At 66.7% G+C, this 18,888-nt stretch overlaps 3 protein-coding genes across 3 annotated transcripts; all 3 read right to left on the bottom strand.

The window, feature by feature from the left end:
• Positions 1–326: 326 nt before the first annotated feature.
• TOR4A (torsin family 4 member A) lies at positions 327–3,512 on the bottom strand. The gene is made up of 2 exons (XM_070380088.1): positions 3,289–3,512; positions 327–2,597 (listed from the first exon to the last, which is right to left on the bottom strand). The coding sequence occupies exon 2, from the start codon at positions 2,558–2,560 to the stop codon at positions 1,340–1,342; it is 1,221 nt and encodes a 406-aa protein (XP_070236189.1). The 5' UTR covers positions 2,561–2,597; positions 3,289–3,512; the 3' UTR covers positions 327–1,339.
• A 2,563-nt stretch (positions 3,513–6,075) lies between these two features.
• NELFB (negative elongation factor complex member B) lies at positions 6,076–15,987 on the bottom strand. Its single transcript, XM_070380073.1, has 15 exons — positions 15,886–15,987; positions 15,670–15,777; positions 13,722–14,213; positions 13,284–13,447; positions 13,003–13,102; positions 12,439–12,669; positions 11,642–11,827; positions 10,876–10,988; positions 10,241–10,343; positions 10,000–10,095; positions 9,720–9,862; positions 9,540–9,646; positions 7,326–7,467; positions 7,087–7,195; positions 6,076–6,940 (listed from the first exon to the last, which is right to left on the bottom strand). The coding sequence occupies exons 1-15, from the start codon at positions 15,985–15,987 to the stop codon at positions 6,794–6,796; spliced, it is 2,343 nt and encodes a 780-aa protein (XP_070236174.1). The 3' UTR covers positions 6,076–6,793.
• A 416-nt stretch (positions 15,988–16,403) lies between these two features.
• On the bottom strand, positions 16,404–17,768 carry STPG3 (sperm-tail PG-rich repeat containing 3). Its single transcript, XM_070380089.1, is given in 7 exon segments — positions 16,404–16,537; positions 16,624–16,796; positions 16,798–16,916; positions 17,012–17,100; positions 17,181–17,315; positions 17,418–17,572; positions 17,662–17,768. Coding segments are annotated over 7 exon segments (912 nt in total).
• Positions 17,769–18,888: the final 1,120 nt, after the last annotated feature.

An 18,888-nucleotide genomic window follows, 5' to 3' on the forward strand; every position in this document is an offset into this window, starting at 1 on the left:
CACTTCCCTCTGCCGGGAGGGCCCCAATCCCCTCCTGGACAGACGGCTCACCGTCTGAAGCTGACCACCACGAAGGGCGGGTGAAGGAAAGGGCTCTGACCCTGGGGGACCCTCAGGGAGGGGGCCTGTCAGGGGCTCTAGAGACATCAGCCCCTGTGGGCCTTGAGGCCTCAGGAGGGCAGGGGCAAGGCTGAGTGCAGAGGTGGGGTCTGGAGCCCCGGCACAGCCCCCTCGCCGTTGGCAGCACCCCCGCCGGCCCCCCCGCCGCCCCCCTCTTGCGTCGATGCTGCTCCCCAGTTGTGCTCCAGGCCCCCTACCTCCCAGGTTGCTCCTTCCTCCCAGTGGGCTGCTCCAGGCTGACCCTGTGCCCATCAAGGAGCAGCGCTGAAACCACCGCACTGGCTCCCTTGGGAACCCAGCACAGGAGGTGCCCCAAAGTTCAGCGCTCACCGCCCCCCTCCCCTAGGAGCCACCAAGGCTCCTGCAGTCCTGCCCCTGCTCCGAGGCCGGAGCCTGGAGGGCCTGGGGCTGGGGAGGAGCCAGGCTGGCAGGAGCTGGGATGGCAGGCATGAGGCCCGGCCCCAGGCCTGGGATGCACTGGGGACCAGGGAGGGAGCCCTATTAGAGGCCTCCAGGGAGTTCCGCACCCTGGAGCCAGCGGGGTGCTGGGGTGCTCGGGTGGGCAGGACCCCCATGTGGGCCCACCACCTACTTGGGTCACCCTGAGGCCCCTTCTGGAGCATTCAGGGGGCTCCCCTGGATCAGCTCATTGGGTGGAGCGCCCACCCAGCCCTTTTCCTCTCGGGGACCCCGTGGGCCCAGGAGGCCATGAGAAGTCCAGGCCGGCCCAGGCGGTCCTGCCGGAAAAGTGGCGAGGAAGGTGGCGTGGGGTGGGGGGTTCGTGTGCGCGAGTGCGGGTGTGGCCACTGCGGGTGCTCTGGAGTCGTGCTCATATCCAGCTCTGCAGGGACCCCTGTGCGACCCTCGGGGGGCTGCTCGCTGTCTGTGGCCATCTGCCCACTAGACCACAGGGACAGATGGCCCACTCCTGGGGTGTGGGCTCCAGGGGACACACCGGCGTTGGGGATGCTGGCTGAGTTACGGACCAGCAGGTGGCAGATGGGGGCTGAGGGGCTTGGCACTGGCAGAAGAGGTCAGAACTGACCCGGCCCGGCCCCCCCACTCCAGGTCCCATCGTGAGCCGGCAGCAGGCGCTGCGGACAGATTTATTCGGGCCTCACAGGCCGCAGCATACCCACAGTTCCCCCCTCCAACGACCATGGCCACGCGGATGTCCCGTGGTGCCCGCGGCAAGCCACCGCGTCCAGGCGCGCCTGCGCTACAAGAGGTTGACCGCGGCCACCACCTGCTTACAGCCGTTGACGGCGAACTCGCGGCCGGCCACGCGGTAGTAGCTGAGCTGCGCGGCCAGCAGCTCGGCGCGGGCCTGCTCGGGGAAGAAGCCCTCCCCGGCCATCTCGTCCCGGAAGCAGTTGACCACGTCCCGCTTGTCCAGCAGCAGAAAGGGCACGATGGCCGCGGCCTCCCACAGCGGGTGCTGGCGGACCAGCAGTGCGTGCAGGCTGGCGCGCAGCTCCTCCTCGGCCGCGCGCAGCTCCTCCGCCCCGTCGGCGCGCCCCGCGCGGGACGCGTTCTGCAGCACGAAGCGCGTGACCTCAGCGCCGCCCGCGCCGCTGAGCAGCACGTAGACGGCGTTGTGGAAGCGCGGCGGCCGCTGCGGCTGCAGGAGGCCGTGCAGCTCGTCCAGCAGCGCCGGCGGCAGCAGCTCCGCGTCGTCCAGCACCAGAAGCGGGGTCTTCTCCTCCGCCTCGGCCCGCGCCAGCACATCGGCCACACGCCGCGCCAGCTCCTCGCGGCAGCCGGCGGCGGCGCGCGGCGCGGGGCAGTGGTGGCGCGTGTGGTACTGCAGCACAAGCGTGCCGTCCTCCAGCACTGCGCGGAAGTGGCGCGCCAGCAGGCGGCCCACGTGGCTCTTGCCCACGCCGCTAGGCCCGTGCAGCGCCAGGAGCAGCGGGCGGCTGTGCACGTGCGTGGCCAGGTAGTCCCGCAGCAGAGCCACGAGGCGGCCCACGGCCGCCGGCTGCCCGAACACAGCGCGCTGCAGCGTCTTCTCCAGCCCGTCGAGGTCATAGCGCAGCGCGTTGTCGTCCAGGTTCTCAATGGCGTTGAGCACCTGGAAGCCCACGATGGCCACAAGCAACAGCAGGCAGCGCTGGGCGCGGCTCTGGCGCTCGGCTCGCGGCCCGAACTTGCGCGAGGTCTCGGGGTAGAGCACCAGGCGGCTGCGCCGGCGCCGCTTCCGCGCGGATCTCGAGGCCCGCTCGGCCGGCCCGTCGAAGGTGAAGAACTGCGGCTGCTCCCGGGGGACGCGCAACGCCGCAGCCCCGGGGTCTGGCGCCACGGCCGGCGAGGGCGGCCGCCGCTTGCGCAGGAGGTGCACTTGGTGGCGCAAGCGGACGACGGCGCGCACGGGGGCGATCACGCTCGGGCTGGGGGCGACCGGGGCCGAGGGCTCGGGGCTGGACTGGCCGCGGTCCATGGCGCGGGGGCGGTGCTTGGCATGCAGGTCGCCCTCCCTGCAACCGGAAGGCGGGGATGGTCTGCAGACTTCCGCCTGGCAGACTGGGACCCTCCCTCGGGATCTCACCCCCGCTGCGAGGCCCCCCGGAGGGCGGCCCGCTGCCGGGAGACCGGGACCAGCCTCTTCCCAGGAAACGCCTCCCCACGGGGCCCCAATGCAAATCTCTCGGGTGCTTGCATAAACAGCCTCGGGCCTTGAGGAAGTGACTGCGCGGGGTGGGGGTGGGGGGCGCAGTTTATCGGCCGGCAGGCCTCCCGGGCTTCCTGGAGGAAGGGTTCGTGCCGGCCAGGCGCCAACTAGGGGTAAAGCAGGGTCAAGGCCGGCCCCGCCCCTGCTGCAGCTCGCCTGCCGGGCGCCTAGAGGGGCCAAGGCGAGCAGAGGTCCGAGCACCCCGGAGCTCGGAGGTGTCCCACACACGAACCCTGGGCTGGGGGTATGGGGGGACTTCTCTCCAGATTGGGCTCGAGCCCCGTTCCCGAGCTGAGGCCAGGCCTCCCAGCCCCAAAGGAGGATCCTCCCAACATCCCTCCGGTGGACACACGAATCGGGGTGGGGGGCGCCGGGAAAAGAGACGGGTGGGGGTGGGGTGAAAAGATGGACAGAAAGACAAAACAAGGAGAAGGAGGGATAGTCCATGAGGAGATAGCTGGAGAAAGGTGGGGTGATGCCCTGGCCCACCCCAGTACCTGCAGCTGCGTCAGATCAGGCTCTCAACTGGCCCCCAGACCGGCACGCCTGCCCACGCCCGAGGCTGGGGCTGGCCACTCAGGAAGCCGACAGAGCGGGCTTCCCTGTGCAGGTCAGGGTGGTAAGGGGCCTCACTGGGTCAGCGACACCTGCGGGTACCCTGGGAGCGTCCGGACTGGAGAAAGCCCTGGGGAGGTTTCCGCTTCTTTGCAAAGGAAGTGAGTCAGGGGTGCGGCGCGGGCGGGACTTAGGCTGGACGGTGGCGCCAGAGGGGAGGCCTGGCGGGCTTGCCCAGGTCCCCAGCCGATGGGTCACCTACCCTCCTCAGCCCTGCAGACCTCCTAACTCTGCCCAGCCCAGGACACCCCCAGGACGCACCTCCCCTCCCCTGGGGCCACGGACCCCAAGCTCCCCAGGGATCTCTCGTCCTGCACCTGATGCCTCAGGGCCCGTGGTGAGGGGGATGGGTGTGTCCAGGCTGCCTGTTGGCAGGAGAGGAGGGGGTGGGAGGTCCTCTCCCCCTTCTGCTCCCTCAAGCCTAATCTGGGGGCCCTGCAAAATAGGGTTCATTTCTTTTTCCTCCCTCTTCTGCCAGGACCCGGTTCCGTTGCCCCCACCCATCTCTGCCTTTGTCCCCTGTACCCCAGTCTAAAGGCCCCCCAGAGACAGGGCAGCACACGGACAGAAGCCCTAGAACTGGGGAGAAAGCCCCACACTGGCTCCAGCCCTAGTGGGAGAGCAGATTCAACAAGAACTTGGGCCAAGAGTTGGCAGGTGGAGACTGGGTCCTTCCCCAGCCACCAGCTTCACGCGGCCCCACCCGAGCAGGCTGGCCAGCCTGGAGCGCCCTCTGCTCAGGAGCTTGTGTCTGCAGGCTGCCCGGGGCAGGTCTGCTAACCAGTAGAGCCTGCAAAACCACACTGGCTCTGAGCCCAGCTGTGTCCCATGGGCGCCGGCGGACCTGAGCCCCCCGATCCTGTCCTGCCCACGGCCCCTCATCCTCCCTGTCTTTCCTCCTCCACACGGGTCCCTCTGCCCAGCGCACCACCCCTCCCCTCTCCCTAGCTTCCCTCCACCTCCTTGCATGACCTGCATTCAGGGAAGTATTGGTCGTGGGCTGGGGGTTCCACCGTCCCCAGAAGACGGGGCCCCTGCCTGTCTACGTGTCTGCGCTCTCAGGCAGCCTCACTGAGAAGCCACAGCTGCTGCACACCCTCCCCCCAGCCTCGGACCTGCCCCTGTCACCTGCCTGCTGCCTCTGCGCTGAGCCAGGGACCCAGGCACCCCTTGGGCGTCCCCCATGTGGCCTCCACTCAGGGGGACAGGACAGAAAGGCGTTATCTGTTCAGGCCTCTGCTGGGCGTGGGGCCCTTCAGGATCTTCAGGCTTCCTGTAGTCTCTACACTTCTGCCTGAGGGGAGGGCAGAAGCCTTGAAGGGCAGATGCAGAAAAAGATTGGGGGGTAGGGAGGAGCGCTGCCAGGTCTGTCTTCAACCGGTCAGCAGCTGCCTCTACCAAATGCTGGCCTGCCAAAACTTCTGGGGTCCAGAGCCCCAGCACGGGGGTGAGGTGGGGTACGGGGTGTGGCAGGAGTCAAGTCAGGCCTTGGAGGGCCCAGGGCTAAGGCCTCTCCCCTGCCTCCAGGGGGGCGTCTCCCCTTCACCCCCACCCCACCCCACTGCACCCTCCCTGGGAAGTACTCCCACCCCTCCTCCAGCCCACGCCCCACCCAGCCCAGAATTCAGGTCCCTGTCTCTAACCTGGTCTCTGCAGACCCCTCCGCACCTTGCTGCCCACCCCGACCCCTCTGCCAGTCCAGTGGGGCGCTGAGGTTCCCAAACTGCTGGCCTGGAAGTGGGCAGAGCCCCCACCCCTCACGTGCTCCTCTCCTCCCCTAGTTCCCGCGAGGACGCTCCCTTCCTCAGACCAGACCTCCCAGCCCCCGGCCTCCCACTGCCCTGCCCAGTCCAGCCTCAGGACCCTCACAGTCCTGAGGGTCCCTGAACTCAGCTGCGCCCTCCCACCCGCCCACTTGGGCCTCCTCCTTCCTGCAGCCCTCCACCCACACCTGTCCTTACAGCTCGTGCCCTCTACCCACCAAGCCCCCACCCAGCAGGACGCCACCCACTCTCTTGTCCGGCCCCTGGCCCCTCTGTCTGGGCAGGAGCCTGGCCCCGCTGGCCTGTCTGTCCACACTGACCTTGAGCCTCAGGTGGGTCACTTGGGCCCTGCCTGGGTGCTCACCCCTCCCCAGGTCCAGTTCCTTCCCTTCCCTCCCGTCCTGATTTCCTGCCCAGGACCTGGCTCCCTGCTTCCTGGGCGAAAAGCAGCAGCTGGAAAGGATCCAGTGCCCGAAGCCCAGACTTGCCTCCTCCCTGAGAACCCTGTGCCTATGAGGGGTGCCTGGCACGGCCCCCCACCCACTCGGTGACACCCCAGCCTGTCCCTCCCACGCCCCTTCCCCATTCACTCATTAGACACCCGGGCTCCTCCTCACCGCCGATGCCCAGGCCCCCAGGCCTTGCCTCCCCGCCCCACAGAGAGCACCCGTCAACCCCACGGTGGCCTCCACAGCGCCTGGCCCTCGGCAACAGACCCCCCAGGGCCGACCGTCTCGAGTCCCGTGGCCCCCAGCGCCGCCAGGCCCAGGCCCCGCCATCCACAGCTCCTGTCCCCCAAGGGCCAGGCGTCACGGCCGTCCCCAGGGAGACAGAAACACGCCAGGAAAGCTGTCACTGGCCCGCACTGCCACCACGCCTGGGTGTGCACAGAAACCGCTCGGCTGCTGGATTTACCAAAACACCTTTTATTTACAAAAGTGAACTCGCACTGTGAGCAACAGCTGACCCTCGCCTGGCCACGTGCTCCAAGGGCAAACCGAGGCAGCGGGGCGGGGGCGGGGCGGGTTTTCCTCCCTAATGCGTGCTCCCCGGGGCTGTGGGCAGGGGCAGGAGCTCCTTGGAGAGAGCCAGGCTCCATCTGCAGACGCCCCTGCTGGCAAATTGCGTGATTCTGCCAATCGGTGCCAACCATCCTGGCCTGCCCTCTTCCCCGTGAGCCTCAGGCCCTGCCCCACCCCTGGAAAAATAGGCGACTTTTTCCCAGTCCCTGCTACTGCCCATCTGTCTGCCCAACAGCAGTGGAAGCCCCCGACTCGAGGAGGAACCAGGCAGCTTTCCACGGCGTGGGAGTGGGAGGGCCGGGTGGGGCGGGGAGGCCTGGAGCAGGGCTGGGGACCCGAGAGCAGCGGGGACGTGGGACCCCCCACAGGAGGTGTACACCACCCAGGACCCAGTTCAGGGCAAGGCTGAGGTGCAGAGCAGGGGTGCCCTGCCCACAGGAGGCCCCAGGGTCTCGCTCAGCTGGCACCCCGTCCCAGGAACGGCCGATGCACCTCCAAGAGAGGGTCTGCTCGGGCAGGAATGCGGAGCCTCCTCTCCAGGCCGACTGGGGCCACACCCCCACCAGGGGCCCTGCCCGCCCTGAGCGGCCCCAAGCAGAGCCTCAGAGCACAGCCGGGGCGGGCACAGCCGGCAGAGGCAGCTCCAGGGCTGGCGTCTCTGGGGCCTGGGCTGGGCTAGGCTTCCGGTGGTCCAGCTGCTCGAGCTTCTCTCCAAGCTGGGAATACAGCTCCTTCACCGCCTCTCCACTCTGCGGGGGAGGCCCAGGGCGCGTGTGTGTGTCTGCACACACACACCCCCCCCACACACGGGCAGGCCAGCAAGGGGACACACACACGCGTGCACAGGTCAGGCCAGCACAGGCAGCGCAGCCTGAGTGCAGGCAGGTGGGCGCACCTGGCCCGTGGGCTCCAGCGCCTTCTGCAGCGCCTCCAGCTTGGACGGGGCCACCCGGTGGTGCAGGTGCAGCAGGAGCCGCAGGACGTGCCGCTGCACGCTCTCCTTCCTGGGGGAGAAGCAGGGGGCTGCAGGCTGCCCAGGCCCCGCCCCCGGCCCAGAGGCCCCGCCCCCGGCCCAGAGGCCCCGCCCCACCCCACCCCTCTTCCAGCGGCCAAGGACTGACCGAGAGGACTCACCTTGGGGAGGCGGTGAGGAGGAAGCCGTCGAAGAGGCTGCTGCAGAAGTCCTCCAGGGCGAACTCGTCGGCCAGCAGGGCCAGGCTGCCCGTGAGCAGGTGCAGGAAGATGTCCCCGAACGCCAGGTCGCCGAAGGTCTCCACTGCAAGCACAGCAGGCGTCCCCCAGCTGCCCCCACCTCCCCGGCCGGGCCTGAGCCTGAGCCGACTGGGGCAGGCAGGCAAGTGCTGGGGGAGCCCGGGCGGCCTGGGCCTAACTGGAGGCGGGTCCAGGGCGAGGTGGGGAGCGGACAGGATCCGATCGCAGGGTCCCGCCCAGCGGCCAGGGGATCGGGCTGCAGTGGACTCCAGCAGACACACGCGTGCCGAGGCGGCGGCCCCTCGAGCCCACCAGACTGCGGCGCTCCAGGGCAGAGAATGGAGCAAACGGGCCTTCTTTTAAAACCCAGGCTGTCAAACCCCAGGAGAGACAGCGATGGTAACTACCAGCAGGTCACCCCGTCACCGGGAGCTGCAACCTCGGAAACGTGGGCACCGCCGAGGCACAGAGCCCCGACTCGGCGGGAGGCACGGCCCCCACCACACCCGCCACAGCAGACGGAGGCCTCCACAGCCTCGCCGGCTCACACGCACCGAGGCAGGCGCACAGTGGGTGTGCCAAGGGATGTGGCCAGCAAAGCCCCAGCCAGGGACCCCCGACAAGCCGCACGAAGCCCTGCAGACCCCAAGACCTGAGGGGCAGCAGAAGTGAGCTGAAAGAAGGCCCCTGTCTGACTCCTGATCTGAACAGACCATCTGCACGAAAACATTACACGACAATGGGGGAAACCATCAGGGTCTGGACCCCGACTAACCGTGCCGCGGTCACGGCTTTAAAAGTCCACCTCCCATCAAGACACCTACTGGGCTGTTCCGACCTGGTCTGCTGGGGTCTGGGCTCTGTCCAGCCCGTCACTGACGGGACAGAAGCCACACAGAGCCCCCTGCAGGTGGCCAATGGGCCTTGGGCTTCACTAATCTGCACTTGAGTTCATAAAAAACTCCCACCAAAAAAACGTTGAAAAGCAAAAAGAATTTTTAAAAACCGACACCCATTTTTACTAGAACCTTGCAGTAACAGCAAAGCAGCAGCTTCCTCTCCAGAACGTGACCGGAGACCTGCCCAGTGGGCGGGGTCACACCTGCACCCAGCCCACCAGGCGGGCGATGCTGAGACTCCGCCTCCAGGATAGCCCACGTCCACACACATGCGGTTCAACAAGGAGGACAGAAAAGTTCCCAAATGAATAGGAAAAACGCCGTTAACCCAGGTCCCAAGAACTGTGCTTCTGGAAGGCCCCCAGCAGAGAACTCCCCCCTGGAGAACTCCCTGTGCTGATCCTGGAGCTGGCAAACTCGCCCCCATGGGGTACGGGCCCCGCGGGGAGAGTCGGTCCGGCGTGCCCCGGGCAGGCCCCTTAGGAGAGAGAGGGGGATGGCTAGAGGGCCAGGTCAGAGCCAAAGACACGAGAATGGGAGAAGCTGGGCGGATGAACGGCAAAGGGGCCAGGGCCAAGGACGGGGTTTCTGGGAGTTGGAGGGGACAAGAAGGGTCTTCTCCGGGGCCTCCAAGAGGAGCAAGCCCCACCCATACCTGCTTTAGCCCTGAGAGACCGACCCACTGTAGACATCTGGCTCCCGGAAACGTGAGAGTTAATTAAGTTCCCGTTCGCCAGTTGGGTGGTGGCTGTATAGAAACTAGCACCCACGACAGGCACCCTCCTCCATAAAGAAAAGCCTGGAAGCAACTCGTAGTATCAGACCCGCCAGTGCCACATGCACACTGAGGGGCAGTGTCATGCCCTCTCCAGAAGGCGCCACGCCCCGACAGGACCGAACCTGCAGAGGCCCTGCACCTGTGTGCGCTGGGCAGGCTGGGTGCCCCCGACTGGCGCCCGCACCCCGGCTCAGCCTGCAGCTGGCTCCTGAAGGGCCCCTGGATGCCCTCCCGTCTTCCTGGTTCGCAGGGTCCCTCCAGCGTGCAGAGCAAGGTTCCCCGGGGGAACTGGCCTCTGTGCCACCTCGGTGGGGAGCTCTCTCCCTGGTCTGACGGCTTGGGAAGCTCCAGGCCCCTCGCCCATTGGGAAAGATGGTGCTGGCTCTTGGGGACCGCAGGCTGTGGCGAGGGCAGAGGGCGTCTGGGAGGACAGTGGCGTCCCGCCGCGCGCACACTCACCGAGCCCCGGCAGCAGGCGCAGCAGTGCGTTCTTATTCCTCTGCTTGGTGATGTGCAGCACGTAGTACAGCCCCACCTCGCAGGCCATGCGCTGCTCCTGCAGGAACCTGCACCCCAGCGCCGTCAGCCCCCGAGCGGCCCGCGGGCCAGGGCCCTCCCCCGCCACGCCCGCAGCCGTACTTGGTGAAGCTCTCCGGCAGCGTGTTTGGGTACGTGACCGGGGCCTTCTCCTCGGCTGGGAGCTTCTGATCCACGTTGAAGGTGTGGTCGTCCACCACGAAGGACATGAGCATGGGCAGGAACCTGGTGACCAGCTCCACCTCCTGGGGCGCAGGCCCTAGAGCTGTCGCATGCTGCGCCCGCCCCCGGACCCCGGCCTCTGACCACCCACCAGCCGTAGGCCCGGCACCCCCAAGCCCCGCCACGGCCCCTCACGGTGGAGCCCGCCTGACCCTGTTACCATCTTGGGCTCCTTGAAGACCTGGCTGTCGATCATGTCCCACGCACCCTGGCCCAGCGCCAGCAGCCGGAGCAGCAGGAGGAGGTCCGGGCTGTCCTGCAGGGAAATGCAGGCCTCGGCGGCTCGCCCAGCGTCCCGCCCTGACCGCACGCACCCTCTGCCTGGAGGGGGCATGGGCTCACCCCAGGGTCACCCCTACACGCTCCCCAAGGGCAGTGTGCGGCTGGCCGGGGGCACTCACCCTGGGTAGCACCTCCTGGCCCACCAGCTCCTGCAGGTGCCTGACGGTGCTCAGAGACAGGGTGTTGATGGCGAAGGGGTCACACAGGATCATGGATAGGTCCCTGTGATGACACGCCCCAGCATCAGCCAGGGAGGCTCCCAGCCTGCAGAGCCACAGGCCTGGGAGCCAGCCCTTCCTGCAGACCAAGTCACTCCACTTTGGCCCACTTTTTAAAAGCTCACGGTTCACAACTTCCCCTTAACGTACTCAATAAACTGAAAAACCAGAGTTTTTTTAAAAAAGTTAAGGTCTCTTTTTGGTCGAGATTCTGATCCAGGCTCCATAAATTCAGTCAGGTTCTCTCAAGCCCGATCCCAGACTTGGGACAGGGGCCACCCAGACAGCACCTTGCTGGTAGCCAGACCGCCACCTCCGGACACAGCAGGCCTGTCTGCTCACAGGCAGGCCAGCTCAGGTGCCCGGCCCGGCCGAGGCGCCACAGCCTCACCCCAGCAGCCGGGCCTCTCAGTCACGGGCTCGGACACCAGGTGGTCCCCCTAAAACTCACGAGAAAAAACACCGCTCTCGATGGCGGCCACGGCGGGCTCGGGTGGACGCCCACGGACAGGCGCCCACCTCAAGCGGACCCTCACCCCAGAACTTGCTCCTGCCCCTTCTTCACTCCGTCAAGGAAGCCCTGCAGCTCGCGGGCCCTCTTGCTGTCCACAAACCGCTCTCGGATGCAAGCGTCCAGGCACCAGGTGAACTGTGGGGAGAAAGCAGGGTCAGGACTCGGCCAGAGACCGCGCCTCCAGGTCGCTCTCGCCACTGCCTGAGCGTTTGAGCCTGGCGTGAGCACAAGGACCCCCACCTCGTGTCGCCAAGGCCCTGCTTGGTGTGAGGAACAGGACGGCACAAAGCAAACAGGCCCAAGGACCCACGTCCCCACAGGCCAGGCAGCACGAGAAAGAGGCCAAGCGTGTCTGTTCTGAAACGGGCCTTCCCGGGGTCCCCACTGCACGGTGGGCAGTGCCAGGTCAGAGTGTATAATACCACAAAGCCCCTAGGGATGCCGTGGGGGTCACACCGCGTCCACGTCAGGACAGGGCAGTGCGGAAAGCCCTGTTCCAGAACACGGAGCTCACCACAAAGGCTCTGGAGCAGGGGGAGACAGACCCCGGGAAGAGCAGGGGGAGACAGACCCCGGGAAGAGCAGAGCAGTGGGGCTGGCCTGGCTGCTGTGGACAGACAGACCCTGCGGCTGGTAGCGGTGGGGGGTGGTGCAGCAGGGCAGTGGGCTTGGGGCTGGGGGCTCCGACACTGGGTCCCCCCGCTGGGGCAGGGGGCGGGTGAGCACACAAGCCCAGGGGCCGGGACCACAGCGGCCCAGGGGAGGAGGGAGGCCAAGGGGGCGTCCACCTTGTGGCAGGGGTCCACGGAGCAGATGTCGCCGACGTCCAGGTCGTGCAGGGACATGAGCAGCTCGGCGCGCAGCGTGCAGTAGTGCACATTGCGCGTGCGCAGAAAGAGCGTGCGCAGGAACTGCAGGACCATGTCGTACAGCTTCACGTTGCGTCCCACCATCCGCGTCAGCCTCTGCACCACCTGCCGGGACGCCAGGCCTCACACCCCGCCCCTCACCCCCGCCCCGCGCGGCTGAGGCTTCTCTTTCACAGGACGCCGGCTCACACTGGGGGGCAACGACTCTGGTTTGGACGGTGAACCGTCAGGCCCCGAGGCTCCTCTGAGAGGGCGTCAGCCCGGGCCCCAGACTCCACATCGGGCCGGGCCTGCTGCGGCCGCCCTGCTCCCGCTTTCTCTATGTGACCGATGTGTGACATCTAACGTGTGGGGTCCACCCCTCAGGAGCCTGAGGAGCCCAGGAGGTGCCCTGATTTCTGGGGTCACTGAAGGGTCCAGGCACCCGTGGCAGTGAGTCAGTGCCCAAAAAACATTTGTTGCAGCAACAAACGAATCAGACACAGACACAGGGAGAACCCAGGGCTGAGAGCGGACAGAGAGCTGGCCAAAAAGGCCAGCCAAGCCACCCAGCGCGAAGAACGCAGAAAAGACAGAAAAATCCACACATAGGGAAGGTGCTGCGATGCCCCTTGCCAGCCCCACAGACGAGCCCAGGCCTTCAAGAGCAGACAGACGGGCATTCATGGGGAAGGGGCTGGCCAGGGAGGCCCGCACACAGCCCCGCCCCGCCTCACCTCACCCTGGCGCCTGGTCTTGGGGGAAGGGCTGAAGAAGTTGTGCAGGACTGAGAGCTCCGTGCTGAAGAGCGCGCTCTCCTTCTCCACGATGTACTGCTTCAGCAGCGGGGAGACCTCATCGCCAAAGAGCGCCTGGTTGTCCTGCCAAATCTGCCGCTTCACCTCCACTGCGCAGGCCCGGTACAGCTCCTTGTCAGCCATCACCAGCTTCAGCTTCTTCTCAGGAACCTACATAACCCACAGGCCACCGTCAGCAGCACCCTGCCCCGACGGTCTCCCTCAGACAACTGGCAGGCCTCAGCTTCCCCACAGCAGAGACCACATCCAGCCCAGCCCAACTGACGGGGACACCTGGGACCAGTCCCTCAGGCCGTGGCACGGGCAGGAACCACAGACAGCTTTTTCCCAGAAAGGGCTCCACACCCCGGAGCACATGACAAGCTTCAGTGTCTGCTTGGCTCAGGGAGAAGCCAGGGCAGGGAACCGTGCTCCGAAGCCGTCTTTACTGGAACAGGCAGCCCAGGAACCCTCCCCAGAGAGAGCCAGCCAGGCAGCTGTTACCTTGGGCAGGTGTTTCATGACACACATCACCACCGGCTGCAGAGATGGCATCTTCACCAGAGAAAAGCTCTTCTCCAGGAGGTCCTCCAGTTTCTTATACCTGGGAAAACTCACATTACTGAAAACGTGGCACAAGACCAAGGAGAAAGTAGCCACCTGCGGGTCCCCGGACTGGCGGTGTCACCGGCGGCCCCCTTTTCAGGATGGATGTGTAGCCACGGGGAGGTGAGTGCTGCTAACTGGGGGTTCCTGGCTGGGGATGGGCTTCCTGTCTCACTGACCTTTCCTCGGCCTTCCCCTCGGAAGCGATGGCTGACACACGCTCCAGCAGCTTGTCCCGAAGCTCATCAAAAACCGACTGGTGGAACTCCAGCCGCGGAGTCCCGTGCAGATCCAAGAAAGGCAAGGCCGACTGCAGGGAGGGCAGCAGCACGCCGTTCTCTGTCTAAGGAAGCAGAGGGCGGCGTTGCTTCCTCGGGGCGGCAAGAGAGACCTCAGCCGCTGCCGCTCGTGGGCAGGCGTCCTGGCTGACCCGAGCGGTCGAAGAGGCAGGCAGAAGGGTGTCCGCGCCGCGCCGGCTGTAGCAGCAGACGCTGGGAGCCGCCCGCCGGCCGTCGAAGCGGCCGGAGCTCGGCGTGTCCGGCCCCTCCGGGCCGCGGAGCAGACGGATACGCCCACTTCACACGCGCGCCCGCCCCCGGCCCCTCGCGCAGCCCCACCTGGAACTGCTCGATGGCCTTGAGCGGCTCCGTGCAGTTGGTCAGCGTCTCCTTTAGGTCCTCGCCGTTGGCCACACCCAGGTCCTGCAGCCCCGCAAATAGGGCCGAGGCCCCGGCCCCCACCCGGCCCGGCGCCCCATCCCCGCCGCGCTCCCCCGGCGCCGCCGCGCTCGCCACGGGCCCTGCAGCGGTCCTCTCGCCCGGGCCTCGGGGGCCGCCCGCGCTCCGCTCCCCGGCGCCCTCCAGCTCGGCCAGGTCCCGCCCGCAGCACCGCTCCGCTCGCTCCGCAGCCGCCCACTTCCGCTCCGCGCAGCCAGGTCCGCCCGCCAACGGGCTCCCCGGAAACGCCGCCGCCGTCGCGCAGGGGTTCCCGGGAGGAGCGCCGCGTCCCGCGCCCGGCAGAAACAGCGCGAAGGCGGTGCCCGGATGACGCACGGGTCGCCGGCGAAGCTCCGCCCACCGGGCCCGCCGCGCCCTCCTGCGCGGCCCCGCCTAGCCTCCCGGGGCCAGCTTCCTGTCGCCGACCAGAACGCGGTTGGCGAGCGGGCCCCTGGGAAGCAGGCACCGGAGCTGGGCTGGAACACCGGGGGCCGTTGCCACCGGCGGGTTGGCCTGCTTCAGGAGATTCAGAACTGATGCTTTAGCCGGGTGCGTTTTACTTAAGAAATTTTTGGCCGCGCGCCGTGGAGTTAAACCCGCACCCCCCTGCAGTAGAAGTGCCTTTTATTTTTTTTTTTAATATTTATTTGGTTGTGCCGTGTCTTTGCGGCTCCCAGGATCTGTGTTTTAATTATCATGAAAAATCCTTTTGCTGACCTTAGCGCCCACCAGCTGCAGGACCCTCTCATCCTGGAACTTGGCTTCTCCCTGTCCAAACTGATGAAGCCCGCGCCACAGAACTGTCGCAAAGACCAAACTAATGGGAAGTGCCTCAACGTAAAGTGCCTAGCAGAGACCTGGGCACGCAGTGACAGTGTGACAAAGACGGCTGTCCTCTCATTCCCTCGAGCATCTAACCCCCTGCCTAACCCAAAGGGCCAGGCCCTCAAGGCTAAGGTCCAGCCCCACTCCACAGCCCACCTTGCAACACAAGAAGCCCACACAGGGCGGGAGACACTGCCTGCTCTGCACCCTCTGCAGGCTCCCTTACTAAGCCTAAGCGTGCAAGTCCCTGGACTCGCACACAGCCCTCTGCAGCTTCTCGATCCCTCCAGCCCCCTCCTTCCGTCCCACCAGCCTTAGGCCCTCCCAAGCTTGGCCACACCAAGTGTAACATCTGCTCCATTTCCATGTGCCTTTGCTTCCAAGGTTTGCTCTGCCAGAAATTCCCTCCCTGCTGCCCAGCAAACTCGGGCTCATCCTTGAGAGCCTTCTCCCAGAAGCGCGCCCTCCTCAGCCCAGCTGGGGCACTGCTCCATCCTTCTGCTGGTCCCACTCCTAGCTTGGAGTCCTAGGAGTTGCTGGCGGTGCCCCTGTGAGCAGGGCTCCTAGTGCCCTGACCTTGGGCCAGACTCTAAAGGCCAGAGCTCCACAGCTCTGTCTCTGTTGCCCTCTGGCCCGCTGGGCAGCCCAGGGCCCAGTGCCAAAGCCTGCAGTCCCACTGTTCTGATTCCCAGGGCGCCGAGGCTTGACCCACAGCTCCTCGACCCTGGAGGAGGTCCCGGGTGCATGGCACTCATACTCCCTTGTTCTTGGCTTCCCTGTGGAAATGCGGTGATGCCAGCACCGTGGGAGTAGCTATCGTGGTACCTGTGGAAAGGGTTGAGCTTGGACAGAAGAGGCAGAGGAGGGGGTCTAGCCAAGGGCTTGGGGGACACGGGGAGGGCCTCTGGAGGAACTGGTGCGGTGACAGGAGCCACCGCAAGCTGCAGGAGGCCCCTGCAGGGAGGCAGTCTTGGGGCCGACCCCTGGGCAGGAGGGCGGGGCGATGGCGATGCGGAGCCTGTACCAGACCGCTGCTGTGGGTGGGGCAGGGCCTCACGGTGAAGCCCAGGGCATCTGTTGGCTGCAGCCTGGCCTGCACGACCCTAGCTGAGCTCACAGGGTCTTTGGGCAGCTGCAAGGAGAAGTGGAGCCAGGCCCTAACGAGCAGGTCCTCTGGGCCTTACCTGGCCGGGGAGCAGGCTGACCCCACCTCAGGATGGCAGCTGACTCCCACCCCCACCCCAACAGTTGGCTCCTCAGCTCGGCAAGCGGCCCAACCCTTAGGGAGTCCAGCAGCTGGACCCCTCCACTGGCTGGCACAGCTAGGTGGGGGCATCCGCATGGCCCACAGGGCCCCGTCCCACCCTGCCCCAGGCCAGGCAGGCTCAGGCTGCCACACCAGCCACTCTAGAGAAGAGAGCACTGAAGGGAAAGAGAAGGGGACCTGGCCAGGGGACAGCAGACGCAGCAGGTCAGCCGTGGGCCACTCTGCAGGACGGCTCAGGAAGGGCCAGCGGTCTCCAAGCACACACAACTCGGACGAACCAACAGCACCTCGGTATATAGCAAGAGGGTGGGCCCTCCTCGTCCACAGCTCAGAGGGGTTGGCTGGTCAGGAGGGTGGATCAGACGTGCCCAGAGAGTCAGAAGGCCAGGCCGGGGGTGGGGGGCACTGAGTTCCAGAGGGAGGCCCAGCAAGGCCCCCGGGGGGCAGGGTTTCATGTGCTGACCCGGCAGGCCGGGTGCACCCCGCAGGCTCTAGAGCGCACAGAAGGGGCCAGTGTTGTGGCGCTTGGGCCTCCGCACGCCTTGGATGACCACCCGGGCTGCCGAGGGGAACCGTGAGCTGTAGCAGTCCTCCACGTCGTAGGCGGCCGGGCCTGGGGTGCAGGCTGCAGAGGGGAGGCGGGTGCAGTCACTGTGCCCACCTGTGCCGCCCAGGTCCACCCCTCCCGCCCCCCGTCTCCCCCCACCTTACAGGAGCCCACCCAGGAGGCCAGCAGGGGCGAGCGGCCCATGGAGAAGGCGGGTGGGCACGGGCCCTTCAGACGGCAGCCCGGAAGGATGTTGTAGGTGCTGGGGCCAGGCCCCGTCTCGTCCCCTGTGGGCGGAGGGGCCTGCAGGAGGGGCTGGGCCCGGGGCCCTGCGCCCCCCCTGCAGCACCCCCTGGCGGGCTCGGGCCTCAGGCGGCCTGGAGGCAGGGCGGCCCCTGAAGCTGAAGGCTGGGCAGGCAGGCGGGCTGGGCAGCTGGTAGTCGGCAGGCGATGGCCACTGTGGGGAGACGCGGCTGCTGTAGGCCTGCCCCTCGGGGGGGCCCACCCACCCACCCCACCCCACCCCGCCCAGGACCTGCAGGCTGGCCGCACCTTCTGCTCTTGGTTGAAGTCAGTTTTCTGGGTGAAGGGGCTTTCACTCTGGAACCACACAGTGTGCCACGCCCTGCGGCCTCCGCCTTCTGCAGTGGGCACAGGGTCACAGGGGTGCCTGTGGCCAGGGTCCCTCTCCAGGTGAGGGGGCGTGGGGAGGGGCACGCACCATGGGTGGGGTGTCTGCGGCCGATGCTGAAGTGGGGGTGTGGGGAGGACTCTCGCAGCGACGCGTCTGGCACCTGATACTTGGTGGGGCCGGGAACATGCAGGTCGGTCACGATGGGCGGGCGTTGCTCCAGCACTGGCGGGACAAGCCCTGGGCCTGGGTCCTCCCAGCGGCCCCCACCCGCCCCGCCTGCTGCCCCGACCAGCCCGGGGCTGGGGAGCCCGAGCCCTCACTCACACAGCCCCCTCAGGTTCCGAGTGAGGGGCTCCTGGAGGGGGCTGGTTTGTGTCCTGAGCCCCACCTGGAGCTCCTGCACTGCTGGGGGCCACATCTCCTCCCAGGTGGCCCCCAGCCCTAGTTCCAGGCCCGACAACAGCACAGCAGCATTGAGCCTGCGAGAGACACGAGCAGCCACCATCCACGCAGCCTGAGGGCCACCCAGGCCACTGCCCCCCAGCCAGCCCACCGCGCGGGCAGTTACTGGGAAGTCACAGGTGGCTTCTGCTTCAGGGAGCCATGGGTCCAGTGTCTGCCTCCATTGATGTGAAAATTTGCCAGGAATTTCACCGCCTTCTGGTCAAAATTCATTATCAGGGTCTCTGGCTCCCCTCCCCTAGGGACATCACAGGGCTCTGTGACCTCACTGACTGGACATGGGTCCCCCGTTGCCAGGGACTCCCTGGGAAGCACTGTCCAGCCCTAAAGTGGCCTCTCCCCTGACCAGCGATGTGGGTTGCCCTGGGATCAGCTGCCCCCAGCAGGCCCCCGTGACTCTCAACTCCGCTGACCTTTCTCCTTCCTCCACTTTCTTGTTCCAACCCTTCTGATCTCCTGGACTTTTGGGTCTCCCGAGGCCCTAGGGCCCACTCTAGTAGTGCTTGGGAAGGACTGAGGCCCTGGCAGAGGGTAGAGAAGGGGGCAGGGGCTGTGGGCTGCTGAGCCTGCAGGGCCAGCCGAAGGAGACACAGGGGAGGGCAGAGGGGACTCCCCAGGGAAGGGGGAGGCAGGCCCGGCAGCTCAGGTGAGGCTGGGGGACACTGTCCTTGGGGGGGCGCAGAGCCTGGACGGGGCTGCTGAGGCTGAAACACGAAGCCACGATGAGGCCGGGTGGGCGCCAGGCCCCCGCAGCGCCTTCCGGAGCCGACCAGCTGACCGGCCCCGGCCCCGGCCTTGGCCTCACCCGGGCAGCACAGCCAAGGATGTCCTGTCCCCCAGTCCCCCACGCACGCCTGTTTCTCCCTCTCCAAGGCCCTCCCATCGGGCGCCTCCAGGCCTGCCTGGTGCTCCTGTCGGTAGCGACTTGCTTGAGGAAACACACCTTTAATCAGGGCGAGGGGCTCCCCGCCTGCTCCAGGGTCGCTCCCTGGGGAGCAGCTCGGGTTCCCCGGGACGAACCCTGCCATGGTGGGTGACGCGCACACCTGTGCCCCGCGTCTCCTCGGGACCGAGTGGGAGCCGCGGGGCAGAGCCCGGCCGCCGGTGTCCCCACGGGAGAGGTGGTCTCTGTGCTGGTGAGGAGCGTCAGGCCGCCAGAGCCCTCACTCGTTTAACCGAGGCTCTGTCCTCGCTGTGGGCACGTTTCACGTGCTTTTCTGTTGAGTGTTAACTTCTCATGGGTTTGCTTTGGGAGCTTGTTTCTACTGATACCATATCTGCACTCAACACTCCCTGGAGACGCTTCCCGCACTGTCACCTGTCTCTTGGTACT

Source organism: Bos mutus, chromosome 11 (assembly GCF_027580195.1).
Source record: "Bos mutus isolate GX-2022 chromosome 11, NWIPB_WYAK_1.1, whole genome shotgun sequence".
Taxonomy (NCBI): Eukaryota; Metazoa; Chordata; class Mammalia; order Artiodactyla; family Bovidae; genus Bos; species Bos mutus.

Bases quoted from the DNA above. Each gene is read 5' to 3' on its own strand.
- TOR4A (XM_070380088.1), bottom strand. From the start codon at position 2,560: ATGGACCGCGGCCAGTCCAGCCCCGAGCCCTCGGCCCCGGTCGCCCCC.
- NELFB (XM_070380073.1), bottom strand. From the start codon at position 15,987: ATGCGGATGCCCCCACCTAGCTGTGCCAGCCAGTGGAGGGGTCCAGCT. The intron at 11,828-12,438 runs GTGAGGCGGGGC...GCGTCCCGGCAG, and splicing joins AGACCAGGCGCCAGGGTGAG to GTGGTGCAGAGGCTGACGCG. The intron at 6,941-7,086 runs GTGCGCCCACCT...CCTCCCCCGCAG, and splicing joins CGCTGGAGCCCACGGGCCAG to AGTGGAGAGGCGGTGAAGGA.